At 38.0% G+C, this 25,414-nt stretch overlaps 1 protein-coding gene across 4 annotated transcripts in view; it reads left to right on the top strand.

Annotated features, from left to right (window-relative positions):
• Window positions 1–25,414, top strand: part of CEP112 (centrosomal protein 112) — a 154,521-nt gene that overhangs the window by 19,422 nt on the left and 109,685 nt on the right. For 2 of the 4 annotated variants that reach the window (XM_083874642.1, XM_083874644.1), the window contains exons 8-16: window positions 8,117–8,203; window positions 10,018–10,117; window positions 11,300–11,418; window positions 12,420–12,563; window positions 14,805–14,959; window positions 15,283–15,400; window positions 16,356–16,451; window positions 17,242–17,301; window positions 19,755–19,834. In XM_083874642.1, the coding sequence (XP_083730768.1) occupies window positions 8,117–8,203; window positions 10,018–10,117; window positions 11,300–11,418; window positions 12,420–12,563; window positions 14,805–14,959; window positions 15,283–15,400; window positions 16,356–16,451; window positions 17,242–17,301; window positions 19,755–19,834 (959 nt within the window). The remainder of the gene's footprint in view (window positions 1–8,116; window positions 8,204–10,017; window positions 10,118–11,299; window positions 11,419–12,419; window positions 12,564–14,804; window positions 14,960–15,282; window positions 15,401–16,355; window positions 16,452–17,241; window positions 17,302–19,754; window positions 19,835–25,414) is intronic. The other 2 variants (XM_083874643.1, XM_083874645.1) reach the window with 1 other exon arrangement.

Here is a 25,414-nt window from a genome sequence, read left to right on the forward strand (position 1 = left end):
GGAAGGAATGCAGGGAGGAAAGAAAGTTGTAAAACTGGGGAGGGAGAGTGAATAACACTGGCTGGTGTTAGCACGGAAAAGAGAAGGGAAAGAACATTTGAAGATAAGAGTCCCTGCAATTAGGAGATGGTGATCAGTGGGCATTGTCCTGCTGGGTTTGATTTCTTCCTCTTAATTGCCCTGTTCCATAGTGAAGTATTTAAGTATATGAAATTCATGCCAAATACGAGCAATAAGTAAACCCAATATGGAGACAGTATCTGAAAACAAGGACTCTTGTAATTAAACCACTGTAAAATTAACTTTATTGTGCCTTTAGCACATCATGGATTTTATATTTTTCTTCATTTTTGTTCATATCTTCCAAGGATGGTAACAAAATATACCAGTATTGTTCTCTTGTGTAATGTATTGAATTAACAGTGTGTGCTCATGTCTGTGTGTGTCTCTGGAGTTTAAATCTTGGTGGATGGATATGTAAACATCTGTGTATGGAATCAGGAGGGCTGGATACAGCTCAAGGAACCTCCTTAGATGTGCTGGGGCTTTTTGTGCCTTTTAATAACAGGAGGAGAGTGGTTTTGATGGACTTTCTGAAAGCACTTGAGTGGGTCTCAAAAAACCTGAGTCTTAAAATAACTGGAGCTTTGCATGTTGAAATTTCTTCCCTTATTTTCCCTCTGTTCTTCCACTTCTCTTCCTTTGCTGTTCCTCTTCTTTTGTCATCCTGTTCACTTGGGACTGTCCAAGCCATACTTCTGCTCATAAATGTCATGTTGATTTCCAAGGGTAAAAATTGTTAAGGTTTTTAATTCTGGTGAATATTTTGTTAAAATGTGAGAACGTGTGTTCCTTGCTGTTCATACAAATGTGGCCCACATGAGGGGACAAGAAGAGGCAGATATGAAATAATTATGGCTTTCATCATGATTTTCACTTTTTTTGTAACTTTTTTTCTTATGACAACTTGCTTCTGAAAACACTGTTTCGTTTCCCCTTGAAAATATTCCAGGCATTGACAGCAACTATTTTCTGGTTCATTTGAATTTTCTCCTTTTCTCCACAACCCCTTGTGCCTGTTTTAAATGCAGGGTGTGATTTATATGGAGAATCCAACTGTAAACTGATTCTCACCACTGAGTAATCGTCCTGAGCAGGAATCTGTTGGTTCATATTTAAAATCACAGCAATCTTGACTGCTGCTAACATAATTCCTGGCTGATTAATGTCCTGCTCCCAAAACCATGTGCAAGTTGTCCGTGTTGTGTTCCCTGTGAGGAAGTCACATCCTGCCTCGCTTTGATAACTCTTCAGAATGTAATGTAATAAACCCCAAACCTTCATTTTATTGCTAGACTGGTGTGAGACACACAGTGGATGTCAAGATGAGACATGTTTTCATAAATTGGCTGCTGATTTATAATTCCTGATACCAGTCAGGCTGGTTGTGGAGGTCTAGATGCACACGGACAGTTATTTATTTATTTTTTTTGCAATACTTTGTGAACTATGTCTTTAATTATTGCACATATGGGCTGGAGACATTGAGAGAGATCAAAGGGGTAGGTTAGCAATTCAAACTAGTGTTTTAACCAGTAGAATGTCCAGATGGTTGCCAAGCAGCTGGGAATTAATCTTTTGCTGCATGATTAATCTCTACCTCAAAGTGTCTCTCTCTTCAAAAAAAAAAAAAAAAGGAAGAAAGTTTGATTTCTTTTTTTTTTTTCCAGTATAGATCCTGATTTTTAAGGGAGAAAAGACATTGACTAGAAAAAGTAGGTGCTGTACACTGCTACTGCTACATGTTGCACTGGTGAAAAGAAGGTGGGAATATAATTTTAGTGGCTGGGTTAGGAAATCTTGAAATGAGTATAAGAAGTCCAGTAGCTGCTAAAATACACCATGAAAAAGAGACAAATAACACTAGGGAGAAAAAAATCAGTGTTAGTGTCTCAGTGTATTCAGACTCATTCACTGGACCGGGAACTGTGCAGAATTCCATGAAATTCTCAAGTGGTACCTTCCTTTATATTTCACTAAATCCCTTTGAAATCTGTGTGATTCCTGCATGTCACAGGTTCAGCTGGGTCCAGTTCTCAGTGCTGACAACTGAAGACACAGCTTGTTGCATTTTTGAGCTGCCTTTTATGAAATTGCATTTGATACTGCTGTGGCTAAGCTTTCTTAATTTCTAAACATAAACTGAAGTTTTTTTGGTCCTTGCTGATGTCATTGTCTCCCACTGGTGGCAGACATTTGTTCCATGTGGAAGTGGAACCCTGCAAATAAAGCTGTTAAATAACACGGTGTGTTGTAGTGCTAATATCCATTTTATGTTTATTGGCCAGAGAAAACGTCCTTGAGAGCACAAATACCATTTCCAGTTATTACAGTTGTTGGGATACAGAGCTGGATGGATTTCTCCTTCTTCCCACCACCCCCAACATGGAAATCCATGAAGAATACATTGTTCTCTCTTGAAAGAGCCTAATGATATTTACATATGAATAAGAACAATTGCCCATTCAATTATTTTTCTGTATCAAGCAAATGTGTATTAATTTCAGTGTCATTTAAAAAGTCAGATTTTTTCTTAATGAGAAAGCTGGTGAGATTTGATTTAGCACAAAACCTTTAATTTTTAGGGGCTGTAAGAATATCATATTAATTTTTTAATTAAGTGAATATCTAGTTTCCCATTAAAGAGCAACGTGTAAAAACATTGCAACTGGAAGTAGCAATTGTATTGTTTTTAAAGAGTAAAGATACAAAGGAGGGTAGATATGTGGTGGGAATTATAAATGTTTGTTAGGTCAAATAATCCAGTTCAGATCATAAACATGGACTTTTGTGGCGGGACCTTTGAATCTGGGCAGAATGCCATGTTTATAAAGGGGCTTTTTACATTCTAATTTCTGGCTGTTCCACTTGTTTGATGCTGTTTTTATTTCAGTCCATCTCTGGTTTCCTGAGCTCTTTGCAACAGAGACTTTCCAAGACATTGATTTCACCTTAGTCATTGCACTGGATAAAAACATTGATGCTATTCAATGCTGTAACTGGAGTGGTTAATGATGTACTGTTTTAAAATGTAGTTATAAATCTGTTTATTTTCTGAAATGGAAAGTGAACAGTTTTTTTCCCACATCCTGTAAACTGAGCACAAACTTTTCAGCTATTCCATTTGAAAATAGAAGATTAGTTCCAATATGATTAAAATTTACATTTACTGTAGAAAATTCTCTCCAAATATATTGTTAAGAAATATTTTTTCCTGTTTTTCACACCGGTGATTTTCTTTTAAATACTCTTGAGTCCTTTTTGTAAAATGTGGAAAGTATTAATATACCTCAAAGCTAATCTTAAAAATTTTTGAGGGTACAGTGTGATACAGAAATAACACAATGAGATCAGACAGCTTGTTAATGATGAAGTGAAATACACTGTTCCAAATTACCTTAGTCTGAAGTCAGCATGTATTTATAATAAATCTTGACTGTTTTGCAAGTCCAGTCTCTTCTGTCTTGGCCTTCCTGTATGGTTTAAAACACTGTATAAATTATCAGTATTTATTATTTTAACCCTGCATGTGAAAATTGAGTAAGCACAATTCAGTAGAAAGTTCGAGTTGTTTGTTGATAGTTTTCGAGAAACCTTTTTCTTCTGTGGAAATATCAAAGCTTTGTGTGCCGTGCACTGATTCCTTTTAGCAGCTGCAGAACACCAAGACAAATAACTTTTGTCGTGTACTGTAAGATATACAAGTCATTGTTCTGCATTGTTAGCTCTTACTTTGAAGTTCTCATTTATTGTTTACATCCTTCTCCCCCTTCCTCGCTTCCTCCCTCCCTCCCCCATATATTCATAGGCTTGGAAAAAAAAAAACAGAAAAAAACCTGGCAAGCAACAAGTTCTGTTTTGTCAAATAGCCAAATCCCCCAATCTGATGGATGTTAAAGCTCTGAGATGTCCCCCCTTGCCTGAGGGTGAGCCCTGGAATGAAGACAAGTGGGCAGGAGTTCAGTGATTCATATTGCTAACCCACTTTTTGATTTGCTTTTAAATCAGGTATTTCAGTATTTCGACAAATTTCTGTAAATAGGGACAAGATGAATGTTTGTCCTCTGTCATGAAAAAAGGAGAGATCACTTTTTTCCCCTGGAGATTTATGACAGTTGCACATCAGACTCTGACAGTCTAATCCTGACAGTTATTAAATATTCCTAGCACCTGAGCTGTGCTCTACCCCAAAAAAACAATTTTCAGGTAACTATTTGCTGGTTTTGGTGGTGTTTTATTTTTTTAAATGAGGAAGAAAGTGTGATTAGGCACATAAAAGCAACTCTGTTGCTACCACCCTTCATGGCTTTAAATAACAGAGACAGCACAGATGTTTGACATCAGTATTGTTTACATGGCCTTAGGGTTTAATTGCCTCATTCTCTTTGTGAGGAGGATAAACAATGACAGAAATCCAAAGGAATGATGTTCAGCCAACAGCAATGGCTGCGTTTCATACATAGTTGCAAACTTCCCAACTATAGCTAAATATCTACACTTTTTTTTTCCTTGTCTGGATGGTAACATGCCATAAATTTCATGTTCTTTGCTGCCTCTTAACTGGTGATAAAAGATATTAAAACCCATGAGCACAAGCGCCGTAAATAGCGTTTAACAAAGCGAATGACTTCGAAAAGTTGGTTTAGTCTGGTTTCTCTAAAACTCGTGAAGGTCTTTGGTACTGCTGTAGGTTATTTTGTTTCTTAATATGTGTTTAATAAATAAAGTCAAGCTGAAGTGCAGAGAGCAGTGCATGGAAGAGCAGCGCATGCAGTTACCTAGAGCTGTTCCACAGGAAATTGGGACAAGCTGAGATTTGACATTTGGGATCTGCGGACAGGCTCCACCTTGGTTTGGTGTGGCTTCAATTTGAAAGATATTCCTTGATTGAAATGAGTATTTAATGATGTGTTTCAGCTTTCAAATGGAAGGGGAGGCATTTCACTCCCAGCTGGGGAGAGCTGAGCTCTTTTGCTTCCACCCAAACCTTCATGAGATCACCGAATAAAACGTGTTTACATGACTCAATATTTTATCGACGTATGCGGTGAGATCGGGAGTCTGCCTCAGAGAGAGGGTGGGTCAAAAAGCAGATTTGGAAATGGAACCAGGCCTCAAGGCTTTGCCATGGGATGCTGTGGTGTCATCCTCATGTTTTCTGGCTTCTCCAGCAGTTTTCCACTCAAGAGATTGAGTGTAGTGTTTTTAAACCAATATATCATTTTTTTTACAGCAAATGCACAAATTAACACTTCCAGAAGCTGTGATGAAGATACATGTGAGGTTGGAACCATGACCATTACAAAATTTCAATGCTGTTGAAGACTTTTAAATTTTTTTTTTCTTACCAGTTGCTTAGTACAAATACAGCTTTTCTCAACACTAGCTGAAAACTTAATGTGCACATCAACTATTGAATTTCAGACACTTCAATGTGAGACTTCTCACATTTCTTTATATGTAGAGACAATTAGGAAAGTCGTGGATGAAGCAGATGAGGCAGAAAAGTGCCTGGGGTGCTGAAACTTCGTTGAGTTTATAGAAGTTGAGGACCTTGAGTACTTTTCAAGGTGTCCCCTTTTCAGCCCTCACCTGATGAGGAGTTGATCTTAGTGATTTTTCACTTATTTTTTTGTTATTTTATTTCTAATATTCAGAGGAAAAGCGATCTACTTTGTTATTACAGCGGTTGCATTCATGAAGGGCTGATTTCTGTATCTTGGACACATTTTTCTCTGTTGTTTGGTTGCAATTAGCTCTCCTTTTTGGAAGGCAGTCCCAAAACTGACATTTTAAGAGATGGCTGTTCTGGTGGAAGTGGTGTAATGAATTAATGAGCTAAAATTGATGGGAACTGGTGCAAGTGCAAGGGTGGTGCTAAAGGGAAGATTAATTAGAAGTGGGAACCAGCTTCAAGTACAGGGAGTTCTGTTGTCAGCCTGGAGGAAAACATCCTGTGGCTGAGAACAACCACCAGCACTTGAAAATATATATGTCCATCTTTAATCAAAGTGAAATTCTCGATTTTGATTTATTTTTGTATTATTTCAGTGTACAGAATAATAAAACCTAGACCAGCTCTCAGCTGATACAAACCACCAAGGATTCATTTCCATCAGCCAAGACATTCTGAGGTTATTAATGAGTTTTAAATGTAATTTGTGTGGATTTAGTAGCTGTGTGAGGGCAGTAGGTGTTCCTCAGTCATTCATAAGCTTTTAATGTGATTCAAGTAGATTGGAGTCTCTTTCATGTTTAGTTTCTGGTATTTGTGTTTTTACGAGACCTTCATATTTATTTATGGCATGTTCACAAGCTGTCTATCTGGAACTGGATTACTGTGCTCTTTTTATTAAATCAACACTGATTCATCACCTGGTACTAAGATTTTCTTCTATAATGTCACTTTGTTGCAGTGATATATGCATATATTTCTTTTCATATATACATATGCGTAAGTTTCATGAATAGAAGATGCATTTTTATCATGATGCTTATTTTGGGATGATAAAAGAGTTGGCTGACAGCTGAGAATATGATTTATTTTCTTTGGATTAATTGCCAACCTAACTTTTTTTTTCCTCCACCATTAATTTGCATAAGACTCTGTGCAAACAGTTGGGAGATGGATTGCTTTATCCATGGTGTAATAAGTGGTTGTTGGGTATCAGTTGATGAGTTCAAAAAATGAAACATTTTTCTGCTTTTCCTTCTATTTTCAATTCTTGAGGAGCCTTCTCTTTCCTGCACAGCATTTTTGGGTTGAATTGGATTTTCATAACTCATGTTTTCAAGTTATGATAATGTCATCATGTTTTCAAGTCACAACAAACCTGTAAGACAAATGAGTCATATAAAAAAATGAATAATTTGTTGTGTTTAGAGTTGGTCTGTGTGAGATAAAGACTCCTGCTTGAATGGCAACTTTTGATTAGTCAAGGGCATGGAGAACAAAGGCAGAGTGAATAATGCTGTCAGTTCCTTTGAAGTTTGTGAGTTGGGATGTTACAAGTCATGTTTGGAGTTGAGCTAAATAAAAATGTGAGAGCTGGAAGTGGCTGGATGGTGAAGGGAGTGCAGTATCCAGCCTTGAGGTGGAGAGACCTCAGCACCTTTTAGAAGACCCAAAAGTCCAACACAAAGTTTGCTGTTGGCCAAAGACCACTTAGAGTCATCTCCTGGAGGGGGTTTGGTCCTCATTTTTAAAATGAGGAGCATCAGGGTCTGTCTTCTGGAAAAGCCTTTCAGTCCTCTTTACTTTCTGAATAGTGACTGTTAATAAACATAGGAGTGGAACAGCCTGAGTCTGAACTCAAGGTGTCACTTTCGGTTTCTAGAAAAGCCTGAGAAACATGAAATTCCTCTCATAGTTGTCCTGAAGACAGCCCTTAACAATGTACTGAAAACATGCAAGCGATTCAAAAATGCTTGAAAGATGGAAACTTAGACTCTGAGTAAGAACTGGCAATGTGTTTTTGTGTTGGAGGAGTTCAAGTACAGCTTTGAACAAACACAGGCAGGACAGGAAATGCATTTCAGTGATCCAATCCTTAATCCCATCATAAGTCACCTTTAAAAGGAAATGTGTTTATAATGTGAACTCCAGGAATAATAGAAAACAAACAAAAACAAATGTGCATCTGGACTAAAGGACATTGTTTGTGTAAATGTAACACCTGCCTGAAGAAGTGAAAATGAGTTTACCAAATTTGGTATATTAACAGAAATATTAAAGTTTTATTCCTAAATGTTTATTTAAATTAAGAATGATGGCTTGTTCTGGGCAGTAGCAGTTGTGTTTATTGCCAACTAAAACATCCTACAAATCCATTTTTCTGAAGAAATGTTGTAGGATGACATCTTTTGTAACAATTGTATCGAATAAATATAAAAATGTTGAGAAACTGAATGTAGATTTTTTCAGAAGATTTCTTTGTTGGTGACTTCCCATTGCCTTCTGAAAGACATAAATGAATAATTAAAAAGTTATGAAAAGGTCATTGGTGTAATTTATTCTTTATTTAAATTATGTTTCTATTCTGTTTTGCTTTTAAAGCTGGAAATGAAAATGAAAATGGCAGAAGGTAAATTTCATGAAGAAAAACTGAAATTACAACAGAAGCATGATGCTGATGTTCAAAAGGTGAGAAGTGTTTGTATTTTTTTCCAAAAGCAGTGTATTAAACAATAATAGAGACTATGATTATCATAAATATTTATCAGTTGCTTTTTAACTTCTTCACAATTGCAATTAATGTTCAGTGCAAGTCAAATTATAGGTAACAGTTGGCATAAACTGAGAGGAATGCAGAATATTTTATGGTAACATATACTTAGGAAGGGAAAATCTTGCAGAAAGGAGATGAAAATACAAGGCAATTTGTTAGTTGGAACAAGACAACCTATTTTACCAGCATAACAACTTCTGTGGGAAATCATAAACTCCTGATTTTTCTGTTAGAGAGAAAACATTTGTGTTAGAGAAGAATGTGAACAAAATAAATGTTTCATGAACAAAATGCAAAATATAACAGCAGGAAAACCCACAGATATATCGTATGTGTTCAGGCCCATCTAGCAGCAGTACTTGCTGTCCTGTCTCTGTTTTGACACTGTTTTACAGCAGAGACAGGTCACCGAACACCCCTTTATTTATGTCACTGCATTTTAAAAGTTTATGGAGTCGGAATCCTTGCAGCTCTCTGGATTTGTCTTCACTGTGTGACATAACACCACCCCTGGGAGGATTCTACCCACCCCAGACCACACTGTTATTTTAATCCCATGTTTTAAAGTGGGGTGAAGTCCTGTGAGATGTCCCTGGCAGGGCTCTGATCCCGGGGATGGAGCAGGAATCCCAATCCCGGCCACGCTGATCCTGCTGTAATCCCGGCATCACTCAGTGCCTCTGCTTTGTTTCCTAAAGACTGAGTCACAGGCTTGGAGGAAGCTGGTTGACACAACTCTGTGACACATCAAAGCCTCCTGAGAGGATGTTAATATTTGGTCAGGTGCATATTTGGCTCATCTGTTCTCAAGGCCTCGGAGCAGAAGCAGTGAGCAAAGCTGAGAGTCTAAAGGAAACAGCTTTGTGAGAATAAGGAATAGTTTAAATGCTTTCTCATCCCTTGAGTTGTCATCCCTTCCTAACTGATGTTAGAATTCCGTCTTTTGAAGTCGTTTAATAATGTTGGATATTTTAGAAAAGGTTAAATAGTGTCGTATTAATCTTTAAAGACACAAAACGTTTATTGCAGATGGAGTAATATTGTTTTAAGATGAAAGCTTCTGTTTGATAAGAGATTTGGGGCACTGTTATAAAATTCCTGCAACTTTAATCTTTATCTTAAACACAAAGTTTAAATTAAAATACTATCTCAAAGTGTGCAAATATTCAAGCTGTTTTTTTTCTTTTTTTTTTTTTTCCCAAACTCAGCCTGTACAGAAATGTGGGTGTAGTTACCCTCATATACTTGCTTTGTTCCAGTCCATTGTTCCTTGGGATCCATGTGAGGAATTTCAATTGGTGAAGCACAAAAGACTGTAATGAAGTTCACCAACTTATTTAAATATTTCTTCAATCTGCTGAGAATTTTAGATGCTTTTAAATACTATTAGGCAACATAAGTATGAAAATCTTTTCTATTTGCAGGAGTAGCACCATGAAAGTTCCAAATTCAACCAAAGCAACACTGGGTTTGCCCAGATTTAAAAGAAATCAAAAAAACCCCTCACCTTAAGACATGAAACTTCTTTTTTAATCTGCTTTTCCCTACATTTGTCTAAACCAGTCCTTTGTTTATGGCTTGGCAGTTGTAGCTGGAAAAATGATTTAGGTTCAATCACTTAGTCCTGCATGACCTCAGCACTTCTTGCAGCCCAAGGAGGATCTTGTGCACTGGTTGTAATTTGGAATGTTCTGGACTTATGTTAAAATATTCTGAATTTTCTCTGTAGATTTTGGATAGAAAGAATGATGAAATAGAGGTGCTGAAGACCACCTACACAAAGAAACAAAAAGAAGCTGAGGATATAATAAGAAAACTGGAGAAAAAAGGTGATTTTTATCCTCATGGTTGTCTCCTGTGTGCTGGTATTGTACTGCATTCTCTTGTGGCTGTGGGCTTGTGTGTTCCCTCTGCACTCATCCCTTTCTTCATAATTTGCAGCTCTTGGTTTAATATTTTTCCCTTAGGTTCTGAGATTCTTGTCCAGTTGTCTCTGCTGTTCCAACCCAAGTGTTCCAAGAGGCCTGTGATCCATTACACTGAACACAGGTTTTATGAGCGTCACCAAAAAAAAAGTTTCTTTGATGCCACTGAAATGTTTTGGCCACTTATTTCAATTTTTTGTTGCAATCCCTGGCTTGAAGTTCATTTCTTTACACATTCAGTACATTTTAATCAAACCACAGTGGTTATTTTTAAGACTGTTGCGGCAGGAGATTTCAAACATGAGTTGTCTTGAGTGTGTCACGAGGACAAAACTCACCCTGAGAGTGGCTTGTCAGCAGTTTTTCAATGTTAGTTTCTTTCAAAATTCCTTGGAGTCCATTTGCACTGTGGACTAAACCACACTAGAAAATAATACAGAAGTTTGGTAATCTATGTACAAAAAGGAGAGAGTGTGCCATGTATTTTGTTTCCTGCTCCTTGGGGAAAGTAATTTGTCCAACGAGGGATCTGAGGCTTCTCTCTGTGGGGCTGATGGTTGCTCTTGGTTGGAACAAGTTCAGTTGGAGTTGCCCACATTGTTCCAGGTAATGAAAATCCTAAAAAAAAAAAAAAAAAAAGTGAAAGTATGAATATGGATCTGCTTTTTTCACTAATAGTGATGCCATCACTTGCAATTAAGTTGGGGAACTTCATTTTCATGTAGATCTTGGGCATTCAACCTTCACAAGAAACTTTTCTCCTAAGGATGCTCATGAAATCAGATAAAAATAGCTGTTTTCTTGAGGTTATGCAGAATTTTGCTGATGTATATTTACTCCTTCAGGAAGGAAAACTCTCTCTGAAATACTCTGTAAACAAAGCAGAAAAGAGAGAACACCTTGTAATGACACAGAATCTTAAATGCTACATCTTAAAGCAGCACATGCATTAAGTGTTTAAGAACCAAAAGCCATCAGAAAGCCAGGTCAGCTGGAAAACTGACACAAACAGATTGTATCTATGGCCAACACTGAAGAATCCAGAAAGTCTTGAATGGTTGTTTATTTTTCTCCCATTTTTAACAGTCCAGACCCTTGTTCGTGAGTCCCAAGTTGTGAGGGAAGCCAAAGAGCAGCAGATTGAGGAGCTGAAGAAGATGTGTGAGGAAAGCAATGATTCCTTGAACAATGAGTGGGAGAAAAAGGTAATGAACAACACTTCCCTCCTTTGACAGACTCCTGCAGTGTTTATGTAGGATAATACATTTTGTCACTTGAAAAAATAAATACACAGAATATGTTTTAGGGATGTTTTTTCTGCTGATTTTATTTTTTCCTGAAGTAATCAAGGCTCTTTTTGCTGATGCTTTTACACCCAGCTGGTCACCCTGTTCCTGGGGTTCATCTGGCCTCCTGGCAAGTCTCTGGATGTATTAGGGAAGTGTTTATTTCTGGTTGACCTGACATGGAATTTTAATCTGGGTAAACCTGCTGCTACCTGCTGTCACGGTGATTCCTTTGAACTCTTAGTCTTGCAATGGGTCATGAATTCTTCAGTGTATTTTTATTTAGTGTTCAACTCAAGACAGCAGCAAAGCAGAGGGGAAGAGCATGTTTATTGTGAGACAGTGTCACCTTTGTTCAGATTATTGTCAGTATTTGTCTTGCTTCCCCCTCTCAGGAGAGGGAGGGTCACAGAAAGGACAAACCCACCTCCCTTCATGAAGTTTGCTGTACAATTTAATTTTTTGCAAGCCTGCGTGTAGAAATTAAGTTGAGTTTAATTCTTGCCTTCTTAAAGGCAAATCACAAATCCTAAATTATAAATTGTCCTTTGTGCTGAAATCTTGAGGCTCCAGTGTTGGGCATTTTTTTTGTTTGGGGTTGCTTTTTTTTCGTAGATTCCCAGACTGATTTGGGTTGGATGGGAGCTTAAAGCTCATCCAGTCCCAGCCCTGCCATGGCAGGGACATCTTCCACTACCCCAGGCTGCTCCAAGCCCCATCCAATCTGGCCTTGGGCACTGCCAGGGATCCAGGGGCAGCCACAATCTTTTTATTCTTTCAGAGAAACAATATTTTCGGAGAGGACAGAAGTGTGAATACCTGGGCTTTTCACTGATTCTGCTGATACTCTAATAATATAACACTTCTCAATGCCAGTTGTAGATGCCATTTGTCACTTTGTGCCTCTTTTTCTGGTGCAGCTCCACGATGCCGTGGCCGAGATGGAGAAGGAAAAGTTCCACATCCAGAAGAAGCACACGGAGGACATGCAGGAGCTGCTGCAGGAAACCAACGCCCGCCTGGCCAAGATGGAGGAGGAGTATTTGCAGCAGACACAGTTAACTGTAGGTTTGGTTGTCAACCTCTCACGACAGCATCTCTTAAAATAGTTAAATTCTCTGTGTCTGTGTTCAGGTGGACTGGAAGTGCCCAAGGCCAGGTTGGATGGGGCTTGGAGCACCTTGGGATGATGGAAGGTGTCCCTGCCCATGGCAGGGCTGGAATCAGATGATTTTTAAGGTCCCTCTCAACCCAAACCAGTCTATGATTCTGTTATTTATGCACATACATCCTTATTTTTGATAGTGCAGTGCAGTTGTTCTCTCCTGGGAGAGGGAACTGTCCTGGCAGCCAGCGCAACCAAGGATTTTATTCCCCAGATAAAATTAAGCAAGCTACAGCCCTTCAATCAATGTTACACTGGTATCTTAGAATCAGTCCTTAATTACAAATATTTGATTCAAGTTAGCAGAACTTTTGTCTTTGTAGGTTGGTAGACCATTTATATATTAGATTTTCATAGAATATTAGATATTAGATTTTCACCCTGATTTTTTCTCACCCACCTCCTCTTTGACTGAGCAAATGCTTCTGTTAGATGAAAGATGACATTAAAAGGATTTTAAAGTAAGTATTGAATATTCTAATTTATTGCATTTTTTTTCTAGATTAATTATTAGCATGTAATTAGATATAATCTGGGTTTTGTGCCTGTTAAATAAATGATGCAAAAAAAGCAAAAGAATTAACAAATAACCTCAAAAAAGCATCCTGTACTTTTCATCAGGGTGAGGTATGAGGAGAATTGAATGAGTGAAAAGACAATGTCAAACAAAATTTATTCCTTTATTAATGAATGTTGAATTTAAAAATTAGCATTCAGATCATGTCATAGGTAACAGTAAATACAGAGAAAAATGGACACAGTCTGTCAGCAAGATTGAATTTAAGAACCATCAAAACCAGACAGATCTTGCTGAGCAGCTTCTGATTTAATAATTAAACAAGGTAGAGTTCAAGGCAGGGCTTAAGATGAAAGACTAGACTGTCACTGGAAATTAGTTTTCTTTTTTTCACTCTCCTTTCTCTCTCCTGATTTTTTCTGTTGGTATTTCAGAGTTTGCTTGTTCAGAGTTTCATGTTGTCAGGAATGCCAGTGCTGTTAGCAGGTGGAATTGGCTGAACAATTTCACCAGTGCCAGAGCTGATAAAGGAAGGGTTTATGCCCTGAGCAAGGATGAACTTCCTTGAGGGGCACGCAGCCAGCCAGGAATTAAATTCAGTGACATATTAAAAACTACTCTTTTTTAATTATTAAAAAAAACCCAAACCAACAAAACCCCAGAAAACCACAAAACAAACCAAAACCCCAAGGCCCCAAAGCAAAACAACCCTCTGCCCCCAGCAAACCAAACCCACACTGAGCAGCTTGGCACTGATGGAGAATTTTGCTGTGCTGTGGCTGTGAAATCTCTTCTCTGGCAGCCACTTGCCAGAGCTCAGGTGGATCATTCAGGTGGATAATTCAGAAGATCATTCAGGTGATGCTCTGTCTGTGTGATCTCCAGGCACTGGCTCAGGTTCATGTCACCTCCAGTGACAGTCAGGGCAGAGGCTGCATGGGACAGATATTTGGGGTTTTATTTTACTTCAAGAGTGGGTGAAATTTCTGTACCACTTCCCTCATCTTCAAGCCTTTGTTAATGCAAAAATAACTCTGATGTGCACTCTGGGTCTGATTTGCTGACTACAGCCTCCTGAGGAGTTCTTTCCTCATTTCCCTGCCTATTACCATAAATTTAGGGAAGAATGGGAAGTCCTGGAGTACCTGCCTGTCCTTACTCTGCTCATTTTAAAATTTGTTTATCTTAGGAGTTGAAGTTCCAGGAGAAAGATACAACTTTTGAGAGATGCTTGTTATTTACTGGAAGGAAATTGCTGAATGAGATTTTTGGAAAGTCTAAAAATGCTTTATATATATATATTATCATCCACTGCAGTTTTCCATTGAAATATTGTCTTCTCTCTCATTTTAAAGGATTTGTAGTTTAGAAATCAGTTGCATATGCTGTTTTGCATGAGAGAGGAGATGTCACTTTGAGGGGGAATAAACACCCATATTTTGAAGATTTATTTATTTTTCTATACACTATAGAATTTACTGTCATGACTGATGACAGCTTTGCCATTGTAACTCTCATGTCTCTGCATCACCAGAGAACCTCCTCGCTCAAGGCTACTGAACAACAACAGGGGGATTCCCTCATTTATTCTGGGCTTTTCACAATAATTCTCTATTCTTTTAGAACGACACAGTCCAGAAGCTGGGGGCCCGTGTGCAGCAGTTGACTGTTGAGGCTGAGAACAGCAATTTCCAACGTCAGAGATTGTCTCAGGAGAAGGTCGAGGTGGAGCGGCATTACCAGGAGGTCTGCTCCCAACTGCAGGATCTCAAAGTAAGGTAATTCAATGACAATTGCTGGTTTAACTCGTAAGAATATGGAATTTCCAGAAGCAAACATTGTTAGTTTTGTTCCGTGAATGCACTGAATGGCATTTGACATTAGAAAATTCTGATGAAAATGTATTAATTGGTGTCAAACTCATTTAGAGTGACCCAAATGACCACCTTGAGGAGTGCCTTACCTTTCCATTATTGATGAGCAGCTCATTCTGTGACAAGAGCACATGGCAGATGTGCAGACTCCGTGGAATTGATCCTGAGCAGGTAAAATGCCAAAATATGAAAGGAATTTCCATATTCTGTTTGCTTGCTCCTTGTAGGTACGACTTGCTTCAGAGAGACAAGGACCAGGTTATGCAGGAATACCAGGAGAACATTCAGCAGCTACAAAGTAAATTTGAGGTTGATAGAGATTTTCTGAAGCAGGAACAAGCTCAGGTATGCTGCCAGGTGTAGCAGGCAGGAAAAAGGGATTTATTTTTTAAGTGCTCTCCTCACTATCAATATGATAAATCCATGAATAAATCCAAGGGATTGCTCAGTTCCCCAAGTCAGCCATGAGTGTAAGTTTAAATAAAAATTGGGATTTAATTTTTCATTGCCAAATTTGACTGAAAAATCAAGCTGGTTGGTCATTCTGGTGTGTGTGTATTTCTACAGCTGATTCAGATGAGGTACAGTTAACATCCTGATTTTGTTTGTGCTCCTGTAAAAATTCTGGATGCACCTTTAAAGACTTAATGTTTTCATTAAGCCTCTTCCATGACAGAAAATATTTTTTCCAGAAAAAAATAGTCCTGCAGGCCTTATAGTATTGAACATTGTGTTAAATGTTTATGTGTTTAAGGAAATTTTAAAATATTTTTTATATTTTGCAAGTGCAGGTTTCACCAAAAATGTAATAACTGCTTTGTTTCTGGAAAAGCATCTGTCAGGTTGATATCTACCAATAAGCATAGGTACAGGGATGGCACATATTTAAAGTGATTTTAAAGTTAAATAATTGTAAAAAAGACTCAAGTTTTAATACCATTTATTAATCCATAGAGCCATAGGACAGTTGGGGTGTTTGGTGTTTATTTGCTGAAATTCTCTGAGCTTCAATGATACTTTACTCCATTTCATTTACAAGGTATTTTTCTTTCCACCAAATTTTAATAGATTTTAGTAGGGATTTATTAATTTTAGGGGTGGTTTTTGTGCTTTTGTTTCCATTTCTAAGCTCACCAGGGGGCCTGAACTGACACATCCAGAGCCATAAACTCCTACAGGTTTTTCCTCCCAAGTCAATAATTTTTTCCAATTTCTGGGAACCTTAGAGAAATAAATTTAAAAATGCAAAAGAGCTAATGAGGAATGCAAGACAAAAATTGTTTTTTCTGTTAAATCCCAGCAGACATCTGATGTGATTGCAGAATTACGGTGTGAAATGGCTCTGTTGAAACAACAGTTGCACGACTCTGAACATCAAAGGCAGAAACAGCTGAGGGTGAGCCCTGACTTTCTTTCTCAGAAATGACCAACTCTTTTTACTTTATTTGATGATTTAAATATTTAGATATCTATTCTTAAATATACTCCTGTTTACCATGCTTGTTTCTGTTTTATTAATGGAAATATATGAAATGTCACATATGGTTAAAGGTTGATTTAAAAAGTATGGGTAAAAGAGAGGTAAGAGCAGATTTTTCACTGAAGTTTTCTGACTGTTTCTTACAGTTCACATGTTAAATAAAAGAGTTTAAATCTGTATTGGTCGATTACAAAGAAGCCTGTCAAAGAATGATGAATAACTTTTTTTTCCTCGTAAACTGTAAACATTTTAAAAGTTTCAAAATCGTTTTTAATTTGCACTGTTTAATAGTTCAGTTCAATAGTCTGTCTTCCTGTAGGCATTTAAATTAATCCTTCTATCTCAGGGTAATGAGTTCCACATCTGTATCATGTATCAGTCCTGGTTCAGTTTTGGCATCTACTTTTCTTCCAATGTCTTTCATTTCACAGTTGATATAGTACAGAATGGCATTTTAATAGCTCAGGAGAACAAGTTGCTGTTTCTCTTTAGCAAACATGAATCATGACTTTTGAGATAACTGTGTTATTTGGTGTTGGTTAAATTTCTTTCTGTGTCAGAGAATTTTTTCATGATGATATAAAGTGAGGTTTTATCTTTTTATGGACTGTTCTATATGATAGCTAATGTCTGTGTTTGATGAATGCTCTGAAATGGAAGAAAAATTGGATTTGTTTATTTAGAATACACATCTTTTCCTCCACAGGATCAAGAATACAAGGTTGAGCAGGACAAGATTCACTGGCAGCATGTGTATGAGAAACAGGTAATATTTCTAGGAAAATTTCCCAACTTCTGCACACCTCCAATTTTGTTCTGTACAAGACCTAAAGGTTTAAATTTTGAAACCCTCAAATGGTAAATTTGGGAGTCCAAGCACTTCACAAGGTTTGGAAAAATAATTGGACAAAGTCAAGGAAGATTTTAAGCACAGCTGTTTAAGGACAGAGATATCACCTCTGATTTTAGGAACCTGTTGCCAAAGAATGGAAGCTGGGATAGAATTCCCAAAAAAGTGCCCCTGGAAGCCTGTCCTGTGTGTGTCCACTGCTCGTGGTGGCAGCCACTGTTATTGAGAGGAGAATTAACTGAATGAAACCTGGCCTGACCTCTGCCAGTGCTCGTGTGTTCTCCCATCCTCCTTTTCCCCCAGAATATCTCTATTCCATCCTTCTCCATGTGTTCTCTAGATATTGTCAACAGGCATTGTTTTTACATCAGAAACTTAAAGTAAAAAAATGTAATTTTCATCAGAAACACTTCATCTCAAAACACTTTGCAAATCCTGCCTGCTCTTTTAGACTGGGAACATCAATAGGCTTCAAATTAAACTTCAATTTTAGTGACATTAGATGTGCAACTCATGTGCAGCCAGAGGGTGCCTTAGATGCCTATTTAATTGAAAGGATGTGTTACTCAAACGTGTCATTGCCAAACGTGGCAAATTTATAACATAAAATAATGGATTGTGATCCCAGCTACTTGTCACTTGGTAATAGCACTTGTGACATGAATTGTAGAGAGGTTTTGGTTTGAGTTAGTTCCTTTTGCTGACTTGGAGTCAAAACATTCTTTGTTCCAGGATCTGCCTTGGTTTAAACCTAGCCTGCATTTGTCTTTTTAGTCAAGTCTTGGGTTTCATAAATGTTAAACTCAAGAAAAATCCAGGGTTGGAGTGATTTGCAGGCCAAAATAAAAAATATACTGGCACAATTTGAGTGAAGTTTGAGGATCTTTTGGGAGAAAGCTCCTAAGTCTGGACTGAGAGTGTGTCAGCAGTGCCTCCAACCAGTGAGCCCAGGGAGGGGAGTTAGGATTCTACATCAGTAAACAAGGAAGCAGAGCCTTTCTTTTTATAGATAACTTGACAGCAGTTTGTTCATAAATTCTGGTGTAACTGTTTTCAAACTCCAATCTTTGAGAAAGGACGGGAAGAAAAATACCTGTGAATGATCTATGGATATAAATCCATAAACCAGGATGGATTGGCTCATAAAATACTAAAACAACTAAAGGGATCGTGAAGTCTCTGCTGCAATCTGTTCACTTACAAACCTACCCATTATCTAATAATCTTTATGAGTCTGCAGTGGCTGTTGCCTCTGAGGATACTTAAACATCAAACAAATCACAGGTAGGAACCTTAAATGTCACTGTTTGATTAAATGTGCTTATCTGCTGGATCAGGAACCAGTTAGGCTAAATGGTTTTACAAGCCAAGGAAACACCTGTTTTTTATAAATAATCTACTGCTTGTTTTCCAAACATTCAGCTCAGCATCAGAAGAGTGACAGATTATTCCTGATAGCCATTCCCAAAGCACCTGTTGAATATATAGAATTTGACCAGGTTTGGCAGTAGCTTCTTCATTCTCTGATGGACAGCTCATGGATTTGGAGGCTCTTGGAAACCAACTAAATGTTCCTGGAGTGAACAATTCTATGGAACTGCTCCCAGCAGAGAAGCTCTGAGTTTGTTTTTTCACTGGCCTACACACTTAGCAAAAGATATTTTTCTTTTTTGTAGTGTCTTAGCAGCCTGGAACATTACAAGTGACTGTAGGTGGATAAAGGATTTCCTGTATGTCCCATCCCCACGTTGTTCCTTGAGCAACTCTAAAGCAATACAACTCTTGGGTTATGTACAAACTCTTGGAATTAGCCTGCCCTTGGCAAAAAATGTTAAAAAACCTCATGGTTTGGACCATGCCTGGAAAGTTGCCAAATTCAAAGATCTTTGTAACTATTTTTAGGATTATTATTCCTAATTTTTCTATTATTATTCTTATTCTTTAGGATGTTTATGTAAGGTATTTATGTTTGATATTTGATCAGAAGTGATTCACTTTGGGTGGTCACAAATTGGTGAGTAGGAGCTCTGCACCTTGGAGAATACAGGTGACTGTTTTAGGCAGATTCCTGTCTGCTTTTCTGTACTTACCTAAAGAAAATCTACTTCCTTTTTTTATGTAATTATTGATATTCCTTCATTCTAGACAGTACTATTCACTTTGAGAAGGAAATTAGCTCATTGGCTTCATCTCTCAGTTCATCTCTGCTTTTGCTTTTCCCATAATTTTAGAAATCCATGGATGGTTGTCTGCATCAGTGGGAAAGAAGCATGCAAATAAATCACTTTTAGAATTTAAAATAATGATTTATTTTGATTCAGACACAGTTTTGGCTAAAAGATATGGTGGATTTTTTCCTTAAATGGCAGATTCATGGCATTCGGAATGAGCTGGATAAGGAAAGAGGGGCTGCTCAAAAGAGAATTCGCCACCTGGAACAGGCTCTGAAGTAAGTGAATACAGAAAAATTATTGAAACATCCCTGGTATTTTTAAATATTTATTCATTAATATTTATTTATTAAATAAACTCATGCTTTATCTCATCTAACTGCCCTCCTATACATGTTTTTTCCTGTTTTAAGGCTGCACCTTCAAGGTTCTAATCAGCCAGAAAAATGAAAGAAATAAAGTAAGAGCCAACTCAACCAAATTTGTTGACTTTTAAGTGGTGGGAATAAAATAGAATTGAGGTTAATATGGCAGCTGGTCTTGCCCTCTCAAATGGGCCCAGGTTCAATTCAGAGTGTGTTCATAGGAAGCAAATAATCAAAACTAAAGATTGTTGCTTTGGGCTCTCTTTGAAAACTGAATAAATTTGAAAGATATTATTTATTTAAAACATTTTAATTTAGTAGATGATGCCTCTGATTTTATATTTTTATTTTTAATATCCACAAACTACAAGTCTAATGCAGATTTTTCCTCTTTGATACAACACTTCTTTGTGGGAGTACTTGTTCTTCACATGGATCTAGGGCTGGGAGAAGTGCTCTGTAGCAAACAGCTTTCATTAACTAACTTGGAACAGGTTTTTTTTTTGCTGACTTTGTCCATGAACAGCTAATCAGGATGCACCAAGTTTGATGTTTTCTGAACAAGGGAGTGGTTTATGTACAGCAGATGCACATAGGACAAGCTCAACTCTTGCTATGCTCCTTCCATTTTTGATTATGTAAAGTATTCTTTCCATGTGTTAATCCAGTTTAAAGGCAAATATGTGGAAGTAATTTCTAGGGAGAAACAGATTATTCTGAAACAAACCAGAAGTTATTTGCTAAAAGTATTCAGTTTAATATCACAATGTACTTATCTAGGCTGGGAGAGACAAGTAAAGATACTTTTATTCCATAAAAGTGACAGGGCTGAAGTCTGTACTTCTTTATTTCTATAATCTCTGAGGTATTTGGCATAAATAGAGCCTATCTTAAATCACTGCAGACATTAATAAAAACTCCAGCTTTTAATCTTTAAATTCTTTACACTATTATTTATAATTTTGGGGCTGTTGAACTGTTATCAAGTGCACTTAATCTTTTGGTATTTTACCGTCTGATTTGTTGATAATGAAGTTGCATTAATTTTCTTCCACGTCTTTGAAATGCTGTGTCAGTTTGCACTTACTCCTGTTAACAAAACCAGTCTGGCTTTGCAGCCCAGGGGCTGCTCAGGGTTGATCCCCCCCGTGGGTACAGAGGAAACTCTCTCCAGGCAGGATCTGTGAGGTGCTGGGGATTTGGAACCTCAGGAGCTCTTGCAGGACGTCCTCAGTTATTTCAGATATTCCTTGGCTGTATTTATTTAAGCTTAGCTGTAGCTTGGAGTTGGGGTAAGGACTTGAAAGACTCAAGTTTTAAGAGCCCAAAGTGCTGATGATGCTCCAAGGGCCACGAATTAAAACAATGCTGGCAGAGCTCAGCCCCAGCCTTGTGCTCCCTGTGGGTGAATCCTTTGGCCAAAACTGGGGATGGGTCAATTCCTGGGATTGAAGAGCCCTGAGGACTGTTCTACAGGCTAAAAATCATCTGCTGTTTCCCCCACAGAAGTGATTAACACCTATTCCTATGTGGTTTTCAGAGTATCTCCTTGTACAAGCTGCTTCTGCTCCTGTGGGTCCCCTCTAAATGCGAATATTCTTTGATATTGTAGAGTATTTTTCCCAGTCACTTCTATGTCCTATGACACATTATTCCTCTCAAGTTGGTTTTTTTTTTTTTTTTTTTTTTATTCAGAGTGTTGAAAATAATGTAGAGATTTCTAATATTAAATCATATATACCTCTCACAATTGAAATGGAAAGTGTTTAATTGTGGAGATAGTTTAATAAAACTCTACACTACCACTCTCTTGATTGTTTTATAGCAGGGTTTGAGGTTAATTTTAAGATTAATAATGGAATTAGTAATGCTAATAAGTCATTGAATAGAAATAGAAATAAAAATTAGCTTTCAAGTGTGGTTTTGTCTGGCTGGAGACAGAAGTTGGCAGATCCATGAGGATGGATTTAGGATCCTAAAAAGGTGATATTTGCAGAAATGCAGTACCCTAGTCCAGCCCAGCTCATATTCTGCTGGTTGGGATTTCAGCTCTGGGTCTGACATCTGCATTTCTGCCCAGAGGTGGAACAGACTCAATGCCCAGGACACAGGAACTGCCAATCCTGCAGGGCCCTCTGCACTTCAGGCCATTCATTTAGCACCAGTGTGTCCTACTAATATTAAGATTTTTTTCATATATCTGCTTTTACATGATACACAGGTAGGTAATAGATAAGGATATTTATTGTGGCAGAAATGAATGGCTTCCTTATGGCTTTTTTTTTTACACTGCTGCAAAAATTGCTCTTTTTAGCAATCCCTTCCTCTTAATATGAATCCATAAGATCCAATATCTTCTGTAAAAATGCTTCATTTTGCTGAATTTCTTTAACTGCTTGCAGAATGAAATTAAGTAACTCCAAGCTCAGTAAATCTTTAGAAAACAACCTCGCCTTGCATGAGGTGGGTGAAAATACAGTTCAGCATCTTCAATAGGAGTGATGCCTTGTGGAATTGCAGCTGAGAACCTAGTAGGTGCATCAGTGATTTCTCATAAACTACTTTGATCTGAGTGCACATTGATTCTGAAATGGTCACAGGATTATATCTTGAGTAGCTGCTGAGCTGGAAGCACATGGAAAAGGGAAGTGGCAGGCATTTAAGGGGATTTTTGTTATTATTATCATTATTTTTCCAGTGCTGTGACAGCAAACCATTGCTGCTGCTGGTTCAAACATATCCACACTGGTGCCAAATGAAAGTGATTTGAGACATTGTGTGGAATAGTAAAAATCCACATTGCTGAAAGGATCTTTCACTTCAGAAGTAATACAAAAAAAAAAAAAAAATAGTATTGCCACAGTTTCAATACGGAATACGGATTTATGTAGTTTACAGAAGGTTTTTTCCTTCTTCTGAAGTTCATGGTAGAAATATCTGTCAAAAGCAAACCTTTTGCAAAAGAATTGCTCCAACACTCCTGACTTGTGGTGGTGACTTGTAGATATAAAATTTATATTTACTTCTGCAGTGCATGTCACAGGCAGTGCCTAATAGCAAAAGTCACTCTAAGAAGTGCTGCAAGGGCTTTTCTAGAATGTCCTTTAAATGGCATTTCTATAAGAACAAAGTTTTCTTGAAAAGCTTCTCTGTAATTACTTGGGGGGAAAGGTTGTTTCTCTAATCCTGTGGTTTGGTTGCAGAAAATGTGTCATGAGAGTGGGTTGCAAATAGGCTGAATCTCTGCTGTTCTTATCTCTCACAGTGAGGAGAAGGAAATAGAGGTATATAATTCGTCACAGTACAAACTGAGTAGAATGAAACAGAAAATAAATGAGGGAAAAAAATCTGTGTCCATTTGCTGCTGAAGAGATTGCATGGAAGAGAAAGAAAAGGTCTTGCTGACTTTATGCAATATTGTTAAACAGCTCTCAGCATCATCTCGTATCTTGTTCTGTGGAATTTGAATGTTTATTCATTCAATATATTTATTTTGCCTCTGCTTACATTTTGGTAGCTGATTGTTCGATACTTTTACTTTACTAGGAGGAATATATACTTGCTGTAGGGAAATATTCCCCATTTTATTGAAGATTACAACCACACCAGCAGCTCAGTTTTGAGGTGGTTTGGGTTTGACATTTGCATTCCAGAGTCATGAGAGGATCCCAGAATGGTTTGGGGTTGAAGGGACCTTAAAACTCCATCCCATTCCACCCCTGCCATGGCCAGGGGCACCTTCCACTACCCCAGGGTGCTCCAAGCCCTGTCCAGCCTGGCCTGGGACACTTCCAGGGACAGGGGTAACACCTCTGTGGCTGCATAGACACATAAAGCTGGTCAATCTTGAGGTTGAGAGATTTTGGATTAAATTATAAACACCCTGAATAGTTTGAGGCTGTGATCATCTGTCACCCTCATGGGAAGTGCAAACCACGTTGATTTCTTCAGGATAAAGGTTGTGACAGTCCTCCTGCTGGAGATAATGATGGGATCTGATTTAATGCTGTTTGCTTTGCTTGCCTCATACACAAATAACATTTTCATGTCCTCTTGAAGTGCAGGTGCCCTGAGTTCTTGTTCTTCAGTTCTGTAGTGTGTGAAGGAAGCAAATTTTTAAGAAGTTACATTAGGAGAAATGAAATGAAATGAAATGAAATGAAATGAAATTAAATTAAATTAAATTAAATGAAACGAAACAAAACTCCCCCTGTACAGGTGCAGATGCTGTAGTTAAACACTGCAGCATCAAGGAATGCCTGCACATCTCCACTCCAGTGCTCCACAACCTTTTCCCTCTCCCTCTTTACCTTTTTTTTTTTTTTTTTTTTTTTTTTTTTTTTTTTTTTTTTTTTTTATTTTTTTACTAAGTCTGCCTATGGAGCCAAATCTCAGCACTTTGCAAGTGGGGATGATACAGAGCAAATGCTGAGCAGCTGCTTCATTCTGACTCACTTAATAAAATTATTTGTTTACATAAGGAACTACCAACACCTCTTTTTTTTCCATGGCTTCTCTACCCCTTGTCTGAACTTGTTTAAAATTCTGGGGAAGAAAGAGGGGCTAAACTTTCAAGAAACCAGTGAAGCCACTTCTGTCTCTTAGCAGATTTTCACAGTAGTTTTCACAGTGGTTTTTAAAGCACACACAGACAGTTCTCACAGTATTTTGGGGTTTGGTTTAGGTGGCAGACCAAATCTTTCCCATCATGATGTGGTGTGAAGGTGGTGCCTGCAGGTGTTTAAATTTCAATTTTTGTGTGTAGCAGTTATTTCTGTTACACAGAAAACATCTGATAAAAATGTTTTTGCACTCATATTTCCTATATCAAGGTGAATTAAAAAATGCTCTTTAGGGAAGGAAATACTTTTTTGTTGGTACCAGTTACTCTTCTTGAAACCTCAGTCATTTGTTTATTCAAAAAGCCTCACTTGGCATCTCCTGGTGTGCTTTGCCAGTCATTTGGTTATTCTGGGTCATTCCTTACCTGACACTGAGACAGATCCATGGAGCTGGAGCTATTCTCAGGCTTCTCCTGTGGTTTTAAACTTGTATTTATACCTGTAGAGCCTTCAGACGGTGGTTTTGATATCAGCCTTGCTAAAAGCAGAAATTAAAATGAAATTAGCACTGTCCTGGAGCCTCAGGCTGTGACAGGGAGTGCCTGGATGGCAGTGACCCTGAGGATCAGTAAATTCCCATTTTCTCTTGTTTTGATTTCCACAAGGTCCCTGTCTGCTCTGGGCTCTGGTGCAGTGGGAGCTGGAGCTGGAGAATAAAGTAGAGATTTATTGAAAGGCCTTTAAGGTGCACCTTGGGCAGGACAAGAGCCTGGCCAGGGCTACACCCAAGGGGGACCCAAAATGGTCCCCAAATGGCCAAAGGGTCCCCAGGTGTGACACTTGGATCAGTTTTGGTCCATTTGCAGCTTGGGCTTGAATTGTCCAATTGCAGCTGCAGGTTGTGAGGTCCCATCCTTGTTGTTCCTCCCTC

The sequence above is a fragment of the Zosterops lateralis genome (genome assembly GCF_965231275.1).
Source record: "Zosterops lateralis genome assembly, chromosome: 18".
NCBI lineage: Eukaryota > Metazoa > Chordata > Aves > Passeriformes > Zosteropidae > Zosterops > Zosterops lateralis.